Source organism: Enhydra lutris, unplaced genomic scaffold (genome assembly GCF_002288905.1).
Source record: "Enhydra lutris kenyoni isolate GAN:26980312 unplaced genomic scaffold, ASM228890v2 scaffoldscaffold9, whole genome shotgun sequence".
In the NCBI taxonomy this organism is placed as follows: Eukaryota; Metazoa; Chordata; class Mammalia; order Carnivora; family Mustelidae; genus Enhydra; species Enhydra lutris.
This window is the reverse complement of record NW_019154093.1, coordinates 30403256-30421942: the sequence shown is the minus strand read 5'-3', so window position 1 is coordinate 30421942 and position 18687 is coordinate 30403256. Positions and strand designations below refer to the sequence as shown.

General features: G+C 39.6%; 1 protein-coding gene across 1 annotated transcript in view; it reads right to left on the bottom strand.

The window, feature by feature from the left end:
• The window catches only part of LOC111142889 (PATJ, crumbs cell polarity complex component), a 372385-nt gene that overhangs the window by 238899 nt on the left and 114799 nt on the right, over positions 1–18687 (bottom strand). The window contains exons 20-21 of the mRNA XM_022496281.1: positions 18111–18234; positions 12437–12611 (exon numbers count right to left, since the gene is read on the bottom strand). Of these exons, the coding sequence (XP_022351989.1) occupies positions 12437–12611; positions 18111–18234 (299 nt within the window). The remainder of the gene's footprint in view (positions 1–12436; positions 12612–18110; positions 18235–18687) is intronic.

The following is an 18687-nucleotide window of genomic DNA, read 5'->3' as shown; positions in this document are numbered from 1 at the left end:
ATACTAGTATACCTATATATTTATTTTCATTTGCATACTAGTATACCTATATCATGATTTTTTTCAATTTTAAATACAAGGCTTTCATCTCAAGTTCATCCTCCCAGGCTTTAAGCTCTGGCACCTTGTTTTCTTTACTATGAGTTGATCCTACTCATTACACACACATACATACACACACACGAACTACAACCTCCTTCCACGTTTTAATAAACTCAGCAACAAAGAACACTGTCCTAGAAACCTCTGAGCCCGTAAGTCTATCCCTGTCATCTAGTATCATTGCCAACCTTTCATTAAGCACTGCTCAAGGCATTATATGAAGTCCTCTACATGCACACTTCCTTAACTCAAAGAACACCCACTTTGTAAGTGAGGAAATACAGACACCAGGGAAACCTTCTCAGGGTCATGCAGCCACAGATAACAGGAAATGTTTGAACAGTACCTATCATATATCTATACTACAGATCTGCTATTAGTCTGAGAAATGTGCATGTTCCCCATTATGGGCACCCATTTATGTCTTTTGGCAGAAGCTGATAATGGAGATGAGTCAGAAAAAAGACTGAAGAAAGGTAGATTCTGAAGACAGAACCTCATGCTGACTTGTACGGAAGAAGGAGAGACACCTGAGTGACTCAGTCAAGTGTGGCTTGACTTTAAGTGGCTACCTTTAGCTCAGGTCATGACCCCAGGGTCCTGGGATCTAGTCCTGCATCAGGCTCCCTGCTCAGTGGGGAGTCTGCTTCTCCCTCTGCTTGTGCATGCTCGCTCTCTGACCAATAAATAAATAAAAATCTTAACAAAAAAAAAAAGGAAAGAAGGATACCTGGAACAAAATCACTAGGATTTCCTCCAGAGTTACCACACCCTGCTTGCCCAGGGCCCCTGCCCAGAGATCTCCATTTCCAAGGAGCATCTGACCTCTTACTACCAGTCCTCTTGATCACCTGACTCTAGAAGCCAGAGGAGCACACGTTCCTGGTCACACAGGATTGTAATAATCAGTGTCACCCAAAAGGAGCTCACACCCCTAATCTGGTGCCCCAATATTTGTGACTGCCTGATTCTTGGGGCCAGTTAGTCTTACACTCATGAGTCCCACTAAGTTATAACCAATGGGCAAAGAATCCTTCAACAGCTACCACCCCTGGAGCATAGCAAGAAGCAACAGACCCAGGAGATTCGTCTTTTCATGAAAGAGCCTATTAATCACTAGGGCTGTGGCCTGAGAGGTAGGGTTCTAAATAAGCATGCATCTTGAGGCTCACTGATCCTTTCCAGAGACCTTGGAAGGGCAAGTGCTCTCATCGGGCTCACCCTCTGCCACACTCCAGGAGTGCCACTGGCTCCTAGAAGAGAGCTTCCCATGAGTCTGGTACCCAGTTTTTGCAGCTGACACCCAGGGGACAGCCCATGACTGCCTGGCTCTGGTGGATGAAGGGTCTTGCATTCCTGGATCCCACAGGACTATAACAATCAGAAGATGATTCTTGGTAGGCTACGACCACGAGGGCAATTCAAAGACAGCAGACTGTGGCACTTGCCCCTCTGCCTTCCTGTGAAAAAGGTCACTTTGCTTATTCTGGAGCTTCAGACCGAGGGGTAGATTTTAGGTGTGGCACACATTCGACGACCTACTGTGCTGCTCTGAAGGAGCGTGGGCTGTGAACACCACCTGGCATTCTCCTGCTTTGCTCTAGCTCACTGCTATCTCCTCACAAGGAACTTATTATACCTTCCTCTGGAGTCCCAAGTTTTGTGATTGCCACCCAACACACACCTCTAGATTTCCTGTCTGGTGGCCAGTGGGGCTTACACATGTGGCCCCTCAGGGTTATACATATTTGCATGCTTCTAAAGCTACTGCCTGACGGTCTGGCTTTCAATCAACCTGAATCTCCCCTTTCTGGACACTGAAAGGTACTGGCACTTCCTCAACTACCAGCAGCCATTAAAAATACAATACGCTGGGGCACCTGGGTGGCTCAGTCGTTAAGCATCTGCCTTCAGCTCAGGTCATGACCCCAGGGTCCTGGGATCGAGGGGGATCGAGAGGGATCGAGCCCTGTATCATCACATGGGCTCCCTGCTCAGCAGGAAGCCTGCTTCTGCCTCTCTCACTCCCCCTGCTTGTGTTCCCTCTCTCACTGTCCCTCTCTCTTTCTCTGTCAATAAATAAATTAATCTTTTGAAAAAAGAAAAAAGAAAGGAAAAATACAATAGGCTGCTCAGAGAAGCACAGAGATTTGGGAAACAAGAGCTGTGGAAAGGGCTGAATGAAAATTTTCATCTACACGAGGCCATTCCTTTGAGAATGGGAGAGGTGGCGGTTTCATCAACTGTGTAACAACCAGCACAGAAAGTCAAGCAACATGAAGAAAGACAGGAATGTTCCAAATGAAAGAACAAGAAATAACCTCAGAAGAATACCTTAATGAAATGGAGATAAGCAATATATCTGATAAAGAGTCCAAAGTTATGGATATAAAGATGATCACTGAATTTGAAAAAAAAAGAATGGATGAAAACAGTTAAAACTTCAACAAAGACATGGAAAATACGACAAAGTACCAAACAGAAGTCACAGAGCTGACGAATGCAATAACTGAACTGAAAAATACACTAGAGGGGTTCAACAGATGACTAGATAAGTCAGATCAGGCAACTCAAAGACAAAGATCTCACCCAATCAAAGAAGCAAAAGGAAAAAAGAATTAAAAAAGTGAAAATAGCTTAAGGGATTTGTAAGACATCAAACAAATTAACACTGACTTTTTATAGGGCTCCCAGAAGAAGAGAGACAGAAAAGACAGAAATCTTATTAGGAAATAATGGCTAAAACTTCCCTAACTTGGGGAATGAAACAGTCATTCTGCTCCAGTAAACCCAGAGTTCCAAACAAGATGAAGCCTAAGAGAGTCACACCAAGACACATTAGAATGAAAATGCCAAAAGTTAGGGGCGCCTGAGTGGCTCAGTGAGTTAAGCCTCCATCTTTGGCTCAGGTCATAATCTCAGGCTCCTGAGATCCAGCCCTGCTTTGGGATCTCTGCTTGGCAAGGAGCCTGCTTCACCTCTCTCTCTGCCTGCCTCTCTGCCTACTTGTGTTCTTTCTCTCGTCAAATAAATAAATAAAATCTTTTAAAAAAAATAAAATGCCAAAAGTTAAAGACAGGAAAAATGAATGAATGAATAAATAAATAAACCTTTAAAAAAAAAAATCTTAAAAAAAAAAAAAAACTACCAGCAGATATCTGAGCACAAACATTACAGGTCACGAGGGAATGGCATGATATATTCAAAGTGCTAAAAGAAAAAAATGTCAAACCAAAAATATGCTAAGTGGCAAAATTATGATTCAGAACTGAAGGAGAGATAAAGAATTTATCTGAAAAGAAAGATGCTAATTAGTAAAGAGAACACATGTGAGAGAAGAAATGTCACTGGAAAAGTAAATATATAGTAAAGGTTGTGGATTATTTAAAAAGCTAGTGTAAGGGTTAAAAAAAAAACAGTGAAAATAACTATGATTACAATAATTAGTTAAGGGATACACAAGAGAAAAAGATGTGAAATATGACATCAAAACCAAAACATGGTGTGGGGTGGTGAGTAAAAATGTTGAGCTTTAGAATGGGATCAAATGTAAGGTATCATCAACTTAAAGTAGACTATTATAGATGTAAGTTGTTATACATAAGTCTCATGGTAACCACAAACCAAAACCAATAGCAAATACACAAAGATAAAAGAACATAAGCACACCACTGAAGAAAGTCATCAAAGCACAAAGGAAGAAAGAGAAGAAAGGAACAGAGAAAAGCTCAACTACAAAAACAGAGAACAATTAACAAAATGGCAATAAACACATATGTCAATAATTACTTTAAATATAAATGGACTAAAATCTATAACCAAAGACACAGAGCGGCTGAATGTATTAAAAAACAAGATCCATCTACATGCTGCCTATAAGAGACTCACTTCAGATAAAAGGGCACACACAGACTGAAAGTGAAAGGATGGGAAAAGATATTCCATGCAAATGGAAACCAAAAGAAAGCTGGAGCAGCCATACTTATATCAGACAACATAAACTTTAAAACAAAGAATAACAAAGAAGGGTGTTATATCATGATAAAGGGATCAGTCCATAGGAATACTTAAATATTAATAAGGAAATATTAACGGACCTAAAGGGAGAAATAGTGCAATACAATAATAGTAGGGTACTTTAATTCCCCACTTATATCAATGGATAGATTACCTAGATAGAAAATCAGTAAGGAAACATCAGCCTTAAATGACATGTTAGACCAGATGGATTTAACAGACATATACAGACTACGCCATCCAAAAGCAAGAGAATACCCATTCTTCAGGTGCACATGGAATATTTTCTAAGACAGATCATATATTAGGCCACAAAATAAGTCTTAATCAATTTAAGATGACTGAAATTAAACAAAGCATCTCTTCTAGCTGCAATGGTATAAAACAAGAAAATAATTACAAGAAAAACACTAAAAAGTTCACAAATATGTTGCATTTAAACAAAATGCTACTGAACAACCAATGGGTCAAAGAAGAAATGCAAAGAGAAATTTTAAAAAATCTTGAGATAAGCAAAAATGTAAATAAAATATACCAAACTTTATATGATGCAGCAAAAGCAATTTTAAGAGGAAAGCTCATGGCAATAAATGCCTACCTTAAGAAACAAGTCTCAAACAACACAACTTTACACAGCAAGGAACTAGAAAAACCAATAAAGCCCAAAGCTTGTAGAAGGAAGAAAATAACAAAGAGTATAGCAGAAATAAATGAAATAGAGACTAACATGACAGTAGAGGGGTGCCTGGGTGGCTAAGTTGGTTAAGCCTCTGCCTTCAGCTGAGGTCATGATCCCAGGGTCTGGGATCAAGCCCCACGTTAAACTCTCTGCTCAGAGAGGAACATACTTTTCCCTCTCCTTCTGCATCTGCCTACTGCTCCCCTGCTTGTGCGCTCTCTCAATTTGGAACCCCTCTCCTTCTGCATCTGCCTACTGCTCCCCCTGCTTGTGCGCTCTCTCAATTTGGAAAACAACATAACATAATGTAACGTAACGTAACCTAACCTAATGTAACGTAACATAATGTAACATAACATAACATGACACAATAAGATGACAGTAGAAAAGACCAATGAAATCATAAGCTGATTCTCTGAAAAATAAACGATATTGGCAAACCTTTAGCTAGACTTAGCAAGAAAAAAAGAGAGCGGACTCAAAATCAGAAATGAAAGAGATGTTACAACTGATTCCACAGAAATATAAAGAATTGTAAAAGACAACTATGAAGAATTATATGCCAACAAATTGGACAGCTTAGAAGAAACAGATAAATTATTAGAAACCTACAATCTTTCAAGACTGAATCAGGTAAAATAGAAAATCTGAATAGACCAACTACTAGCAAGGAGACTGAATCAGTAATTGAAAACCTCCCAATAAATAAAAGTCCAGAACTAGATGGCTTTACTGGTGAATTCTACCAAATAGTCAAAGACAATTTAATACCAATTCTGCTCAAAATCATCCAAAAAATAGAAGGAGGTGAACTCTTCAAAACATATTTTATAAGACTAGCATCACCTTGATACCAAAACCAGACCGAAACACCACACAAAAAAAGAAAATTATAGGCCAAGACCCAATGAACAAAGATGCAAAAATCGTCAACAAAATATTAGCAAACCAAATTCAATAATACACTGAAAGGATCATACACCATGATCCAGTAAGACTGATTCCAGGGATGCAAGTATGGTAGACCATTTCACAAACCGATGTGATACACTATGTTAACAAAATGAAGGATAAAAGTCATAAGATCATCTCAGTAGATGCTGAAAAAAGCATCTGACAGAATTCAACATACATTTATAATAAAAACTCTAAACAAAGCAGGTATAGAGGGAATGTACTTCAACATAATAAATGCCATATATGACAAGCCCATAGCTAAGTTCAGACTCAACGGTGAAAAGGTGAACACTTTTCCTTTAAGATCAAGAACAAGACAAGGATGTCCACTCTTAATATTTTTTTTCAACATAGTACTGGAAATCCTAGCCCAGAGCAATTAAACCAGAAAAAGAAACAAAAGGCATCCAAATTGGAAAGGAAGTAAAACTCACTATTTGCAGATATTTATTAGACATATGATATTTATTACATATAGAAAACATGAGATTTATTACACATAGAAAACTCTAAAGACCCATCCAAAAACTATTAGAATAAACAAATTCAGCAAAGTAGTATACAAAATCAACATGCAAAAATCTGTTGTGTTTCTTTATACTGATACAAAGTATCAAAAAGACAAATTAAGAAAAAACAATCCCATTTACAATTCCTTCAAAAAGAATAAGATAACTAAAAATAACCAAGAAGATGAAAGATTTGCATGTTGAAAAAGACAAGATATTAATGAAAGAAACTAAAGATGACACAAACAAATGAAAAGCTATTCCATGCTCATGGACTGGAAAAATTATTACCATAAAAATGTCTGTATTATCGGGACACCTGGGTGGCTCAGTTGGTTAAGCAGCTGCCTTCGGCTCAGGTCATGATCCCAGGGTCCTGGGATTGCGTCCCACATCTGGCTCCTTGCTCGGCAGGGAGCCTGCTTCTCCTTCTGCCTCTCCTGCCTGCCTCTCTGTCTGCCTGTGCTCGCTCTCTCTCTCTCCCTCTGTCTCTGACAAATAAATAACTAAAATCTTAAGAAAAAAAAAATGTCTGTATTATCCTAAGTAATATACAGATTCATGCTACTATTCCAATGGTATTTTTCACAGAAACAGAACAAATATTTGTATGAAACTACAAAGACCCAGAAGAACCAAAGCAATCTTGAGAAAGAACAAAGCTGGAAAAAACATACTTCCAGATTTCAAACTGTATTACAAAGCTATAGTAATTAAGACAGTATGGCATTGGCAAAAAAGAGACACACCGATCAATAGAATAGAGAGCCCAGAAATAAACCCAAATATAGATCACTCATTAATTTACAACAAAGGTGGGGAAAGGATGGTATCTTCGATAAATGGTGTAAGGAAAACTGGACAGCCACATACAAAAAAATGAAACTGGACCACTATCTTACAGCATATACAAAAATTAATTCAAAATGGATGAAAGATTTGAATCTAAGACCTGAAAACATAAAATTCCTAGAAGAAAGCATAGGCGGTGAGCTCCTTGACACAGGTCTTAGTAATTATTTTTTTAATCCAACACCAGAAACAAAGGTCACAAAAGCAAAAAGTCAACAAATGGGACTACCCCAAACTAAAAAGCTTCTTCTGCACAGTAAAGAAAACCATACACAAAATGGAATGACAACCTACTGAATAGGATAAAATAACTGCAAATCATCTATCTGATAAGGGACTAAAATTCACAATATACAAAGAATTCATAAAATTCAATACCAAAAAACAAACGATCCAATTAAAAAATGGGCAGAAGATCTGAGTAGACAACTTTTCTTTTTTTAAATTATTATTATGTTCTGTTAGTCAACATACAGTACATCATTAGTTTTTTTTTTTTCTTTAAAGATTTTATTTATTTGACAGACAGAGATCACAAGTAGGCAGAAAGGCAGGCAGAGAGAGAGAGAGGAGGAAGCAGGCTCCCCGCTGAGCAGAGAGCCCGATGTGGGGCTCGATCCTAGGACCCTGGGATCATGACCTGAGCCGAAGGCAGAGGCTTTAACCCACCGAGCCAGCCAGGCGCCCCCATCATTAGTTTTTGATGTAGTGTTCAATGATTCATTAGTTGTGTGTAACACCCAGTGTTCATCACATCACGTGCCCTCCTTCTTCATACCCACCACCCGGTCACCCCATCCCCCACCCCCGCTCCCTTCTGTAATCCTCAATTTGTTTCCCAGAGTCCAGAGTCTCTCATAGTTTGTCTGAAAACAATCCATCGACAGATGAATAAAGAAATCATGGTGTACAGACACAGACACACAGACACACACGATTATAATACAGCCATAAAAAGAATGAAATCTTGCCATTTGAGACAACACGGATGGAACTTGAGGGTATTATGTTATGTGAAAAAAATCAGAGAAAAACAAATACCACATGATCTCTCTTATATGCGGAATCTAAGACAAACAATAATCAAAAACCAAGCTCATAGATACGGAGAATACAGTGGTGGTTGCAAAGGGAGGGGGTCAAAGTCGAGAAATAGGTGAACTGTTTTTGTTTTGTTTTTAGTTAATAAATGGAATAAATATTCTGATCCATAGTAAAACACATTATCCACTGCACCGTCCCTTTAAACTGAATATTAAAAACAAACCAAAAAACAGGCCTCCAAAGGTACAGGGAAGTTGGTGTCGGTGTGAGGCAGAAGTACACTGCGCATTAAACTTTGCTGGGTCCTACACAAAAATAAATGCAAAGCAGAAACTCTAAAATACCATTCAGCCCTTCAGGATACCCTGATCTGAAAGACCGTCCTCCGAAAGAATCTATGCATTACTCGGGAAAGCTCCAAGAATAAATATTCTCCAATGAACCTAACTCCATGGGGCACATCTTGAAAGACGGAAAGGGGAAATACGACTTACAGGAACTCTTCTAGAACCTGCTGAAATTTCAATATCCCCTGAATCTATGACAACAAGCCCAAAAAACAACATTCAACTGCAAGACTGATCCCTCTCAAAAGTTAGGTCAAAACTCTTGCATGCCTGTACCTGCATAAGAAATCAGCTTGCCACAGTTACATTAAGAGAAAAAGTACTGAATGGGGTAGGAGTCAAGTGCCTCTTCCCTCTCAGAAGCTGGAAGAATTGAGTAAGACACAATGGATGTTCCATTTGGTCTTCTGCATAAGAAAGGAGGGGTGGTCTTAGAAAATTGTTTAGATATTGTCCAATTCTGCAGTCACAGTTCTACACATTTACAGAAGTAGTCCCATTTCTGAATTCTTTGACCAGATTCAATTATTAACACCAAGCCCAAGGGAAATTTTTAAAATAAAGATGTTTCATTTGGAAAGTAATTTGACCGGATAAAAAGTCATGAAAGTAGGGGCACCTACCTGACTGGCTCAGTTGGTGGAACATATGACTCTTGGCTTTGGGACTATGAGTTCAAGACCCACACCAGGTGTGGAGATTACTTAAAAATTTCTTTTTTAATTTTTAAAAAGTCATAAAATTATATTCCTAAGCCTTCCAGTACTGCCACCTCCAGGCATCTCTCCTAAAGAATAAACCCACTGCCTGTTTAAGGCTATGCGTGTCCCCCGGTGCTGGTGCCATCACTTACACCAGGACACAGAACCTGTCAGCGCCTCCCCTTGACACACTGGTCCAGTTCTGCTGAATAAGACGACACTGGATTCCTCCAAGTAGTTGAGCTGATCTGAGTCATTCCTTTCCACTCAGACAGGAGCTATGCTGAAGCCCAGAGACCAACTTTTTGTGATAGAAAGTTTCTGTCTACAACTATAGGCAAAGGTCACGAAGTTGCTGAACCGAGAAACGCTATTATTCTAAGACGCTTCATATATCAACATAAAACCATTCTTGGACTAAAGTTTTAATACAAACATGAAGTCAATAAATCTATCCTATCTCTCATCCCTGTTATGCTTGGACAACGTCTCCAACTCCTTCCTTCCCTGCTGCTCTAGTTTTTCCTTGTTTCCATTGCCAGACCCACCCCCCAAGACCCTCCAGCCTAACTACTCATCACAATGCATGGAATCGCCTTGAATGGTCAAGAAACAACTCCACACCCTGACCTCTTCACCAAATGTTCTCTCAACCTCTTCTGTTCTCTCTACAGCTTCTGATTCTCTGCCACAAATGCCGCTCAAGTGAGTGAGTGATGCTCATTGTCTTGATCTGGGTAGTTGGAAAAGGGGGGAGGGGCAAGATTTTCTAAACTTCCTTCCCTTCACTAAGCCATTACATTCCTACCCTTGTTTCAAAAGTGAATCCCTACTCTGATACCTCTCCTTTTAATCCCACATTACTTCTACCTCATCATTGTTTTAAAATAACCTTTACCTAAATGACAAAAAATAAAAAATAAAAAGTCTCTTGGGATTCCTGCCCACGGACACAAACAGCACTTCTATTTGTACTTTCCTTTTCATTCCTGGCATCTGTCTCTGTGGAGGAGGTAAACTTCCTCCCATCAAACCACCAAAGGTCCATCTCTCTAGGTGTGCCATGTCCTTCTCTCCCTTCACCCTCACCAGGGACCATGTTTAATCACCCCCTTTCTAGCACTGACATATTCCTTAGCTGGATCTTCCCCAGAAAGACACAAAGACACACACACATACGATACATATGTCGTTATATATGTATAACTCCTCCTTACCTCAATCTAGTAATACCCTCTAGCTACGTAGTAACATGCATTATATCTGCCTCTTTTCATGACCAGGATTAGGAGAAAATGCTAGTCTTCCTGGACTAACTGTGCCCAATTTCAGATCTGTTCAATTCTCAGCCCACTACTCTCTAATTCTACTTCACTAAAACTGTTCTATGCTTACCAAGGGCATCCGTGTGGCCAAACCCCGTGCAAACATTTCTGTTTTATCTGCTCTGATCTCTCTGAAGCACATCATGAGGGTCTATGATGACCTTTTGTTAAAATGTTCTCCTCGGGGTGCCCGGGTGGCTCAGCTGGTTAGAGCGTCTGACTCCTGATTTCAACCTAGGTCAAGATCTCAGGGCTGTGGGATGGAGCCCCACAATGGGATCTGCACTCATCAGGAGTCTGCTTGAGGATTTTTTCTTTCTCTCCCTCTGCCCCCTTCTTGCGAGCACACACTTTCTCTCTCTAAAATAAATAAATCTTAAAAAACAAAATATCCTCCACCTCAGTTTCTACGCCTATCTCTAGGTTCATTGATTGCTTCCAGTGTTTTGTTCATTCCACGATGCTACTTTCTTCCTCTCTTCATACCTGCCGTATCGCTGCTTTGCAGGACCGCAGTTGTGGCCCTAGGCTCTTTTTATTATCTGAGCTTACCCTGGATGACTACTCAAATCTGGCAGTTTCACCTACACTTGATCTTGGTCCCAATCATCCACATCAGGATAGACCTCAACATTAATCCCCAGAATCACACATCTAATTGATTCCACTTAACTTTGTGGAACCCACAACATGTCTCAAACTAAATTCATTTTCCCTTCTAACCTGTTCATGCTCCTATAAACTTTTTTAAAAATTCGAGTACAACAGATGATGTTACATTCGTTTCAGGTGTACAACACAGTGATTCGGCAGTTCTATACATTGGGAAAAGCTCACTGAGAAAAATGTAGCTACCATCTGTCACCCTAAAAATGATCACATTATTAACTATATTCCTTAGGTTGTACTTATCTTTATGACTTATTTATTTTATAACTGGAAGTTTCTGCCTCTTAATCCCCTTCACCCATTTTGCCCATCTCTCTTCCCCCTCCCCTCTGGCATCTACCAGTTTGTTCTGTTTATAAGACAGTTTCTGTTTGTTCATCTATTCGTGTGTTTTGTTTTTTAGATTCCACATGTAAGTGAAATCATATGGTATTTGTCTTTCACTATCCGAACTATCTCATTTAGCGTAACACCCTCTATGTCTATCTATGCTGTTGAGAATGGCAATATTTCATTTTTTTTAATCACTGAGTAATATTCCATTGCATATATACATCTTTTTTTTTTTTTTTTTTTTTTTTAGATTTTGCTTATTTGTTTGAAAGCAAGCAAGCGAGAAAGAACACAGAATGAAAAGGAGAAGCAAGACTCCCTGCTGAGCAGAGAGCCTGACATGGGGCTTAATCCCAGAACCCTGAGATCACGACCTGAACTGAGGCAGACGTTTAACCGACTAACCACCAAGGTGTCCCAACATCTTCTTTATCCATTCATTTATCAATGGACACTTAAGTTGCCTCCTTTGCTCCTATGAAAGAATTAATGGTGCCACAATGCATTTATTGTCCCGGTCCAGAAACGCAAGTCATCCTCAACTATGTCCTCTTGCCCTGACACGTTATCAGTCACCAATTCCACCAAACTCTCTATCTCTCGAATCCATTCCATCCTTAATTTGTCTATATGTCTTGCTTACATTGTTAAAATAAACTCTTAATTAAACTCTTATTTTCTAAGCAAATATTCTGTGTAATCCGTTTTTCACACAACTGCAAAAATACAAACTTGTATAAATGCTTCAATGTTAAGTATATGATATTCTAATAATTGTCTAATGTTCAATTTTATTCATATTTTCTCTATTTTCCAAATGTTCCATCCTCATCCTGCTTTTTTTTAAAATAAGAGCAAAAAGAAAACGATCATGTGAAAACAAAGATAATTGGTAACATACCATGCATCAGCGGTATATCTGTAAGACGATGGTCCTGTGTATGCCGAGGCCCTGGACACAACCCGGGTCCTGGGGAGTTGGTATAAGGGCAAATCTTCTTGCTCCCTTCTTTGAGCCACATCCGGGAGTTCAACAAGCAAGCCAGGACCCTGGACATCATTTGGAATCATCACGCCTAAAGAGCAAACCCAGACAGTAGTGAATACAGGATGCTTTTTTTCATCCTTCATTCCTTCAAGAAATAGTTACAGGCATCTACTAGGGGCAGAACCTTCAAGTCAGAACTCTCATTTATATTAAACTAGATAAATAAAATGTTTAATATGTCATATGATGACAAGTAGTATGGTAAAAAATGAAGCAATGAAGGAGGCGAGGGACTGCTCAGTGGAAGAGAGTTAGAATTTTACATATGGCCTCATGGAAAAGATGACATTTTAGCAATAGAAATATTTTTTTTGTTGTTTTTGTTTTTTTTTTTTAGATTTTATTTATTTGTCAGAGAGGGAGAGAGAGCGAGTGAGCACTGGCAGACAGAATGGCAGGCAGAGGCAGGGGGAGAAGCAGGCTCCCCGCCGAGCAAGGAGCCCGACGTGGGACTCGATCCCAGGACGCTAGGAGCACGACCTGAGCGGAAGGCAGCTGCTCAACCAACTGAGCCACCCAGGCGTCCCAGCAATAGAAGTATTTTATCAAAAGAACCCCCTTAATGACTGTACTCTAATCTCACTACACATTTTCCCATATCAACCTAACTGCAGGCACTCCTACAACATTTCACTTATTTAAAAAAAATTATTCCACAGAATAACAAATAACCAAATAAAAACACTTACATTAAATTTTTTTTTAAATTTTAATTTCAGCATATTAACACACAGTGTTACATTACGTTCAGGTGTATAATATAGTGATCTGACAATTCTATACATCACCCAGCGCTTATAATGTTAAGAAAACACATTTTTAATGGGGCTGTGTTTACAAATTTCAGAATTCATTTACATTTGTTTACCTCATTTGATTCTCATAACAAACTATGAGTTAGAGGGAAAAGATACTAGCAACCATATTTTATACACAGAGAAACTCAGGCTAAGGAATTTTTTGCCAAGTGCCATGTGCAAATTTACCTGATATGACATCTGTGTCATTTCCTCATTTACTGAAAAAAAGACTAGGGCAGAGTGGTGCACAGAGTCCTAGAACATATAATAGAGACCTGCGCGTGCGCTGGCATAGGTCCATTAATCACCCTTAGGATACACCCCAGTAACTGATCAGAAATTCTCAGCCAATCTTTCTTCAGCATAGTAGACAAATATAATGAACTGCGATCAAATGCCTTCCTTAAATCCACACATTTATAAGATTTTTTGGAGTTCTGGCTTTTTAGAAAATCAGAAATGATCTAAGAGAGAGAGAGAAACTGGGGCACCTGGGTGGCTCAGTCGTTAGGTGTCTGCCTTTAGCTCAGGTCCTGATCCCAGGTTCCTGGGATCAAGCCCTGCATCGGGCTCCTGCTCGGTGGGAAGCCTGCCTCACCCTCTCCTACTCCCCCTGCCTATATTCCCTCTCTCACTGTGTTTCTGTCAAATACATAAATAAAATCTTAATAATAATAAAGAGAAATTATCCTAAAATTTTTCCTATAAGCATGACCTAAACTCTTTCCATTTCTTTGTCATGAACAAACTTTCAGTAAACTCAGTACTACCACTTTTTATCTGGAATAAATAAAATAAAAATCCAGAAAATCTATAATCAGGATCTAATCAGTTGGTAATGCAACAGAACCCGAAGAGAGGATGCAAGTAATTGTAATGCTCAGGGGGTACTATAGGAAGTCTCAGGGGCCTGTGCCTCATCCCCGTGTACCCTTCCCTCTTGTCCACAGGCACCTACATTCCTGCGAAGCACTCTAATCCATATCATGGCTTCAGAGTTCTAGCTTTGCCTAAGCCTGTCTCCTCCCCACTGAGGAGAGACCAGAGTGGGACCAGACTCTGGCTGGAAGGCCAACACCAGTGTTAGGAAGAGGGAACAGGCTCTATCTGCAGAGTGCTTTCCCATCCACCTATGCTGGTAAAAGTGCCCTTTTCAATTATGGCTCTGGGTTTCACAGGTTGCCTCAGTCTGTTTAAAGCTTTTCATTACCGGTTCCGCACAAAGCCTGCTCGTGCCCTTTGCCCCCCTCCTCCTCCACGGACCTTGGGTGCTTGGACTCAGACATACATTTCTCATCTGTCACGGTGTCTGACACACTCACTCTTTACAGAGCTGCTCACCCAGTGCACCATGGTACCCAGAGCCCATAAAACAAATCGAGTCCTCGAGGGCCTATGCAGGTGTTGGGTAAGGGCCATACGGGTGCACAAAGGTTAAAAAAACAAAGGAGCTAAAAAAAAAAAAAGAGTTCCTGGACAAATGGGGGTTAATGTTTATAGAAGAGGAATGGGGGAAATTTTCCAAAGGTTTATACTTGGTGAGGTGCAAGAACAGAACGGTCAACAAAATAAAGGCAAGAAGAATCCGAGCAGAGGGGAGGGTGGGTTATGTGTACCGAGGCCACTGCAGAGGGAGGGAGGGCTGGGAGTTGCAATGCTGCTGAATAACCACAGGTAAGTGGCATTTCACTTTCTCATTCAACAAATATTTCCTGAGCACCTGCTACGGTAACACAATCAGATTGCCTTGCCTTCCAGAAGCCCAGTTTATAACAAGAGCTGGGGATGCAAATGCATAAGTGTGCCTGACTCTTGGGTGCAATGACGGACTCGCCCAGACTTCCCTGGAGGTACCATCCAGGCAGGGGCAGTCAAACATCAGGAAACAGAACTACTTTCTGTCTGAAACCTAAAACTTGTAACACTAAGTGTATTATTGATTGGGAATTTATCATGTGTGCTTCACCTTATGAATTATGCTAATTTATAGGTTCAGTTTCACAGCCCATGAAGGGTAGAGGCTCTTCAAGGCTGCAAAATGTTGGCTTAAGTATAGGCTCAACAACAGCCCTTTACACATAAGGTTCTCAGAAATAATTTTCTAATTAATTGTTCAGAAAAAGAAATTTAATTGTTCAGAGATAAATCTAACATCGCCTGTTACTAATAAAGTGGTCAAAGAGTCACAGATTTGAAAGAGGGCTTAGAGAACACTTAGCCTAAATCTTTCATTTTATAGGTGAGGCTTGGAGAAGCCTGTGGGATTGCCCGGTGACGCAGAGGGACCTGGGACTGAAGGAGTCAGCCGTTTGCCGGACAGGATCTCAAGAGCAAAATCAAACCTTGAGTAGAATGAAGTCAATATGGATGCCGCTGAAATCCGTGTCAGCTCTGTATTAATAATTTCTCAGCCTACCTACAGTTAGCATTAATCCAAACTGTCATGCCTACTGCACAGCATCCTAGAGGCTTTCAAAAATTTCCTTAACAGCATGTGGTTACAAATGCTTTTCCGGTGAGGACAGATCTAACATACACAAGTCTAACTTCACTCCCCAAACTATAATCTCTAAAAAAAAAAAAAAAAAATCAATTCCCAGGGCCTTGCAAAGTATTAGGTTAAGGCAGTGTAGTGGGCAGACTGGGGACCTCTCTAAAAGACAGACCCAACCACGGAACCGATGAATGGGACCTTACTTTGATTGAAAAAAGTCTTCGTGGATATAATTAAGCATTGTGAGATGAGACCATCCTGGGTTACCCAAGTGGGCCCGAAATCCAATGACAGATGTCCTTATAAGAGGCAAAGAAGAGAAGACACAGGGATAAGAGAGGACAGCAGTGTGAAGACAGAGGCAGACATCACAGTGAAGCAGCCATGAGCCAAGAAAAGGTACAGCCACCAGAAGCAGGAAAAAGCAAAATTTCCCTCAGGCCTTCAGTAGCAGCACAGCATCTTGATTTAGGACTTCAGGCCTTAAGAACAGTGAGGGAATTAATTTCTGTTGTTTTAAGCCACCAAGTTGGTGCCAATCTGGTAATCACTTGCCAATCACTTAAATAATACACAGAGCAGAGCTCAAGAGGGACTATTTTCCCTGTGTTCTTCCCAGCTTTGCTGCTCCTCCCCACACATACTCACCCCTGTTAGCCAGTCTATCCTTTTAATCCTAACAGCACAAAGCAGCGAATGATTTTCAACCAGGAGCAATTGTAGCCCCCAGGGGACATTTGGCAATGTCTGGAGACACTTGATTTTGATCATGACTCAGAATGAGAGTACCACTGGCATTAGGGTTAGAAGGCAGGAAAGCTGCTGAACATTCTACCATGCCCAGGTCAGCTCTCCTCAGCAAAGAGTCACTTTGTCCAAAATAGTAATGACATTGCTATAAAGTATCAATGACAATCAAACAGATATGGCCTATTAATTTAGTTATTCCTTCATTTGTGTCATGAATCTTCTCCACGTACTTAGAGGACAATAGAAATGTGGTAAATTTTTAAAAACAGTATAATGCGACACTTGTGGGAGAAAAAGTCCCATTTTTATCTGAGTCATGATTAGTTATGTATCATGAAAAACTGGATAAACTCTGGATAAAATCTAATCTTAGATATTCAAAATTAACTACCCATGCTGTGTTTTGACTCACAGGGAAGTGACAACTATTATCATCTCATAGATGACTCCAATCTTTTTTTTTTTTTTTTTTTGAGAGAGCGAGCAAGAGGGTATAAGGAGAGGCAGGCAGGGAGAGAGAATCTGAAGCAGGCTACATACTCAGAAAAGAGCCCAATGCTGGGCTTGACCTCACGACCCTAAAATCACGACCTGAGCTGAAATCAAGAGCCAGACACTTAACAAACTGAGCCACCAATTGGTGGCTTCAATCTTTAACACTAAGGATTCCATTCTTCAGAATTCAACAGAATGCTGAATTCATAGAAACCATTTTATAACCTTCTATAGTGCACTCTGGCTCTACAATGCATTACCATACAACTAAGAACTGCCCAAAGAGAAAGACTTCCTATAAGCAGACTCATAACACATGAAGGACAGCATAAATCCTGAACAATGGCTCTATAAATCCCAGTGCTGTGAAAGAACTTAACTGTCTCACCTAGGGATCTTAATAATATAACAGCCTTTGATATTTCAGTGTTGGATGAAGAAAAATTATGTTTCAAAGTCAAGTTTTCGAAATTGTATAAGAATCAATATTGGGGGTAGGCAAGGAGAGGCACTACACTTTTAGGATTCTTTAATGGAAACTAAGTTATTAATGCACCAAAACTGACCATAATATATGGCTACAAAAATGTTTCATTAATGTTTAAAATATGCCTTTCTTTATTAATATTTAACAACCCCATTCATTGAGCTAACAGTATCACTTAATAGCATCAGAGATTTTTAATATATATTAGTAGACTTATTTCAGATTTAGCACATAAGGTACTAGTTTTAATCCATACAGCTCATAAAAAGCAAAATCAACCATTGAAAATACAGCCCTCATAGAAAACAGAATCTGAAACTTCTCCGTTGACGTACGAGCCATGTTTATTCTTTGAGATATTCTGAAGTAGATTAATAAACAGATTTAAATTTGCATCATAATGAGTGAAAATATGACAGTAAGAGTTATCGTATATAAAAACAAAACTGAGAGATGGCAGAATAATGTAATTTGTGTTTATGAGAAACAAAAACCACAAACCTAAATCCAGACTGCTTTTTGTTAATGAATTAAGATTTCCCAGATCATCAAATCTGCCTTGTTGACTGTTTCCTTCAGATGAGGGTATGGAGGGTAGGGAACTGATGCCAAAATTTTCTTTCATCTTGAGAGGAAGAAAGACAGAAATGCATTAGTACTGTGTGATAAAGTGAGGAACATTGTAATGTTGTTCAAACCACATAACAATGATAGCAGAAAACTGGCCCTACAAATGTATCTGCAAAGTAACAGGTTAATACAATATATTTCCTTTGGCTAACATAAAACTAACTCAAGGGTCACACTGGATCACAACCTCAAAAGCTTCATCAATGATCCCAAAACAACTTGGTGGGGGATTTTCATAGCTCTAAGCTCTTGCTTCGCCCTCCCTATCACTTTTATCTGCCTGGTGAATACCAGTTACCCAAACCTAAAATAAAGCACAGTCAATGATTTTTGCGCTTTCTGCTTGTTTTCCTTTGATACATATCTTCTATGGTTTCCAAAAGTTATAATCTTCCAGAACAAATAATCTTCACTAATATATTTTATTATGATATATTTTTTAAAGATT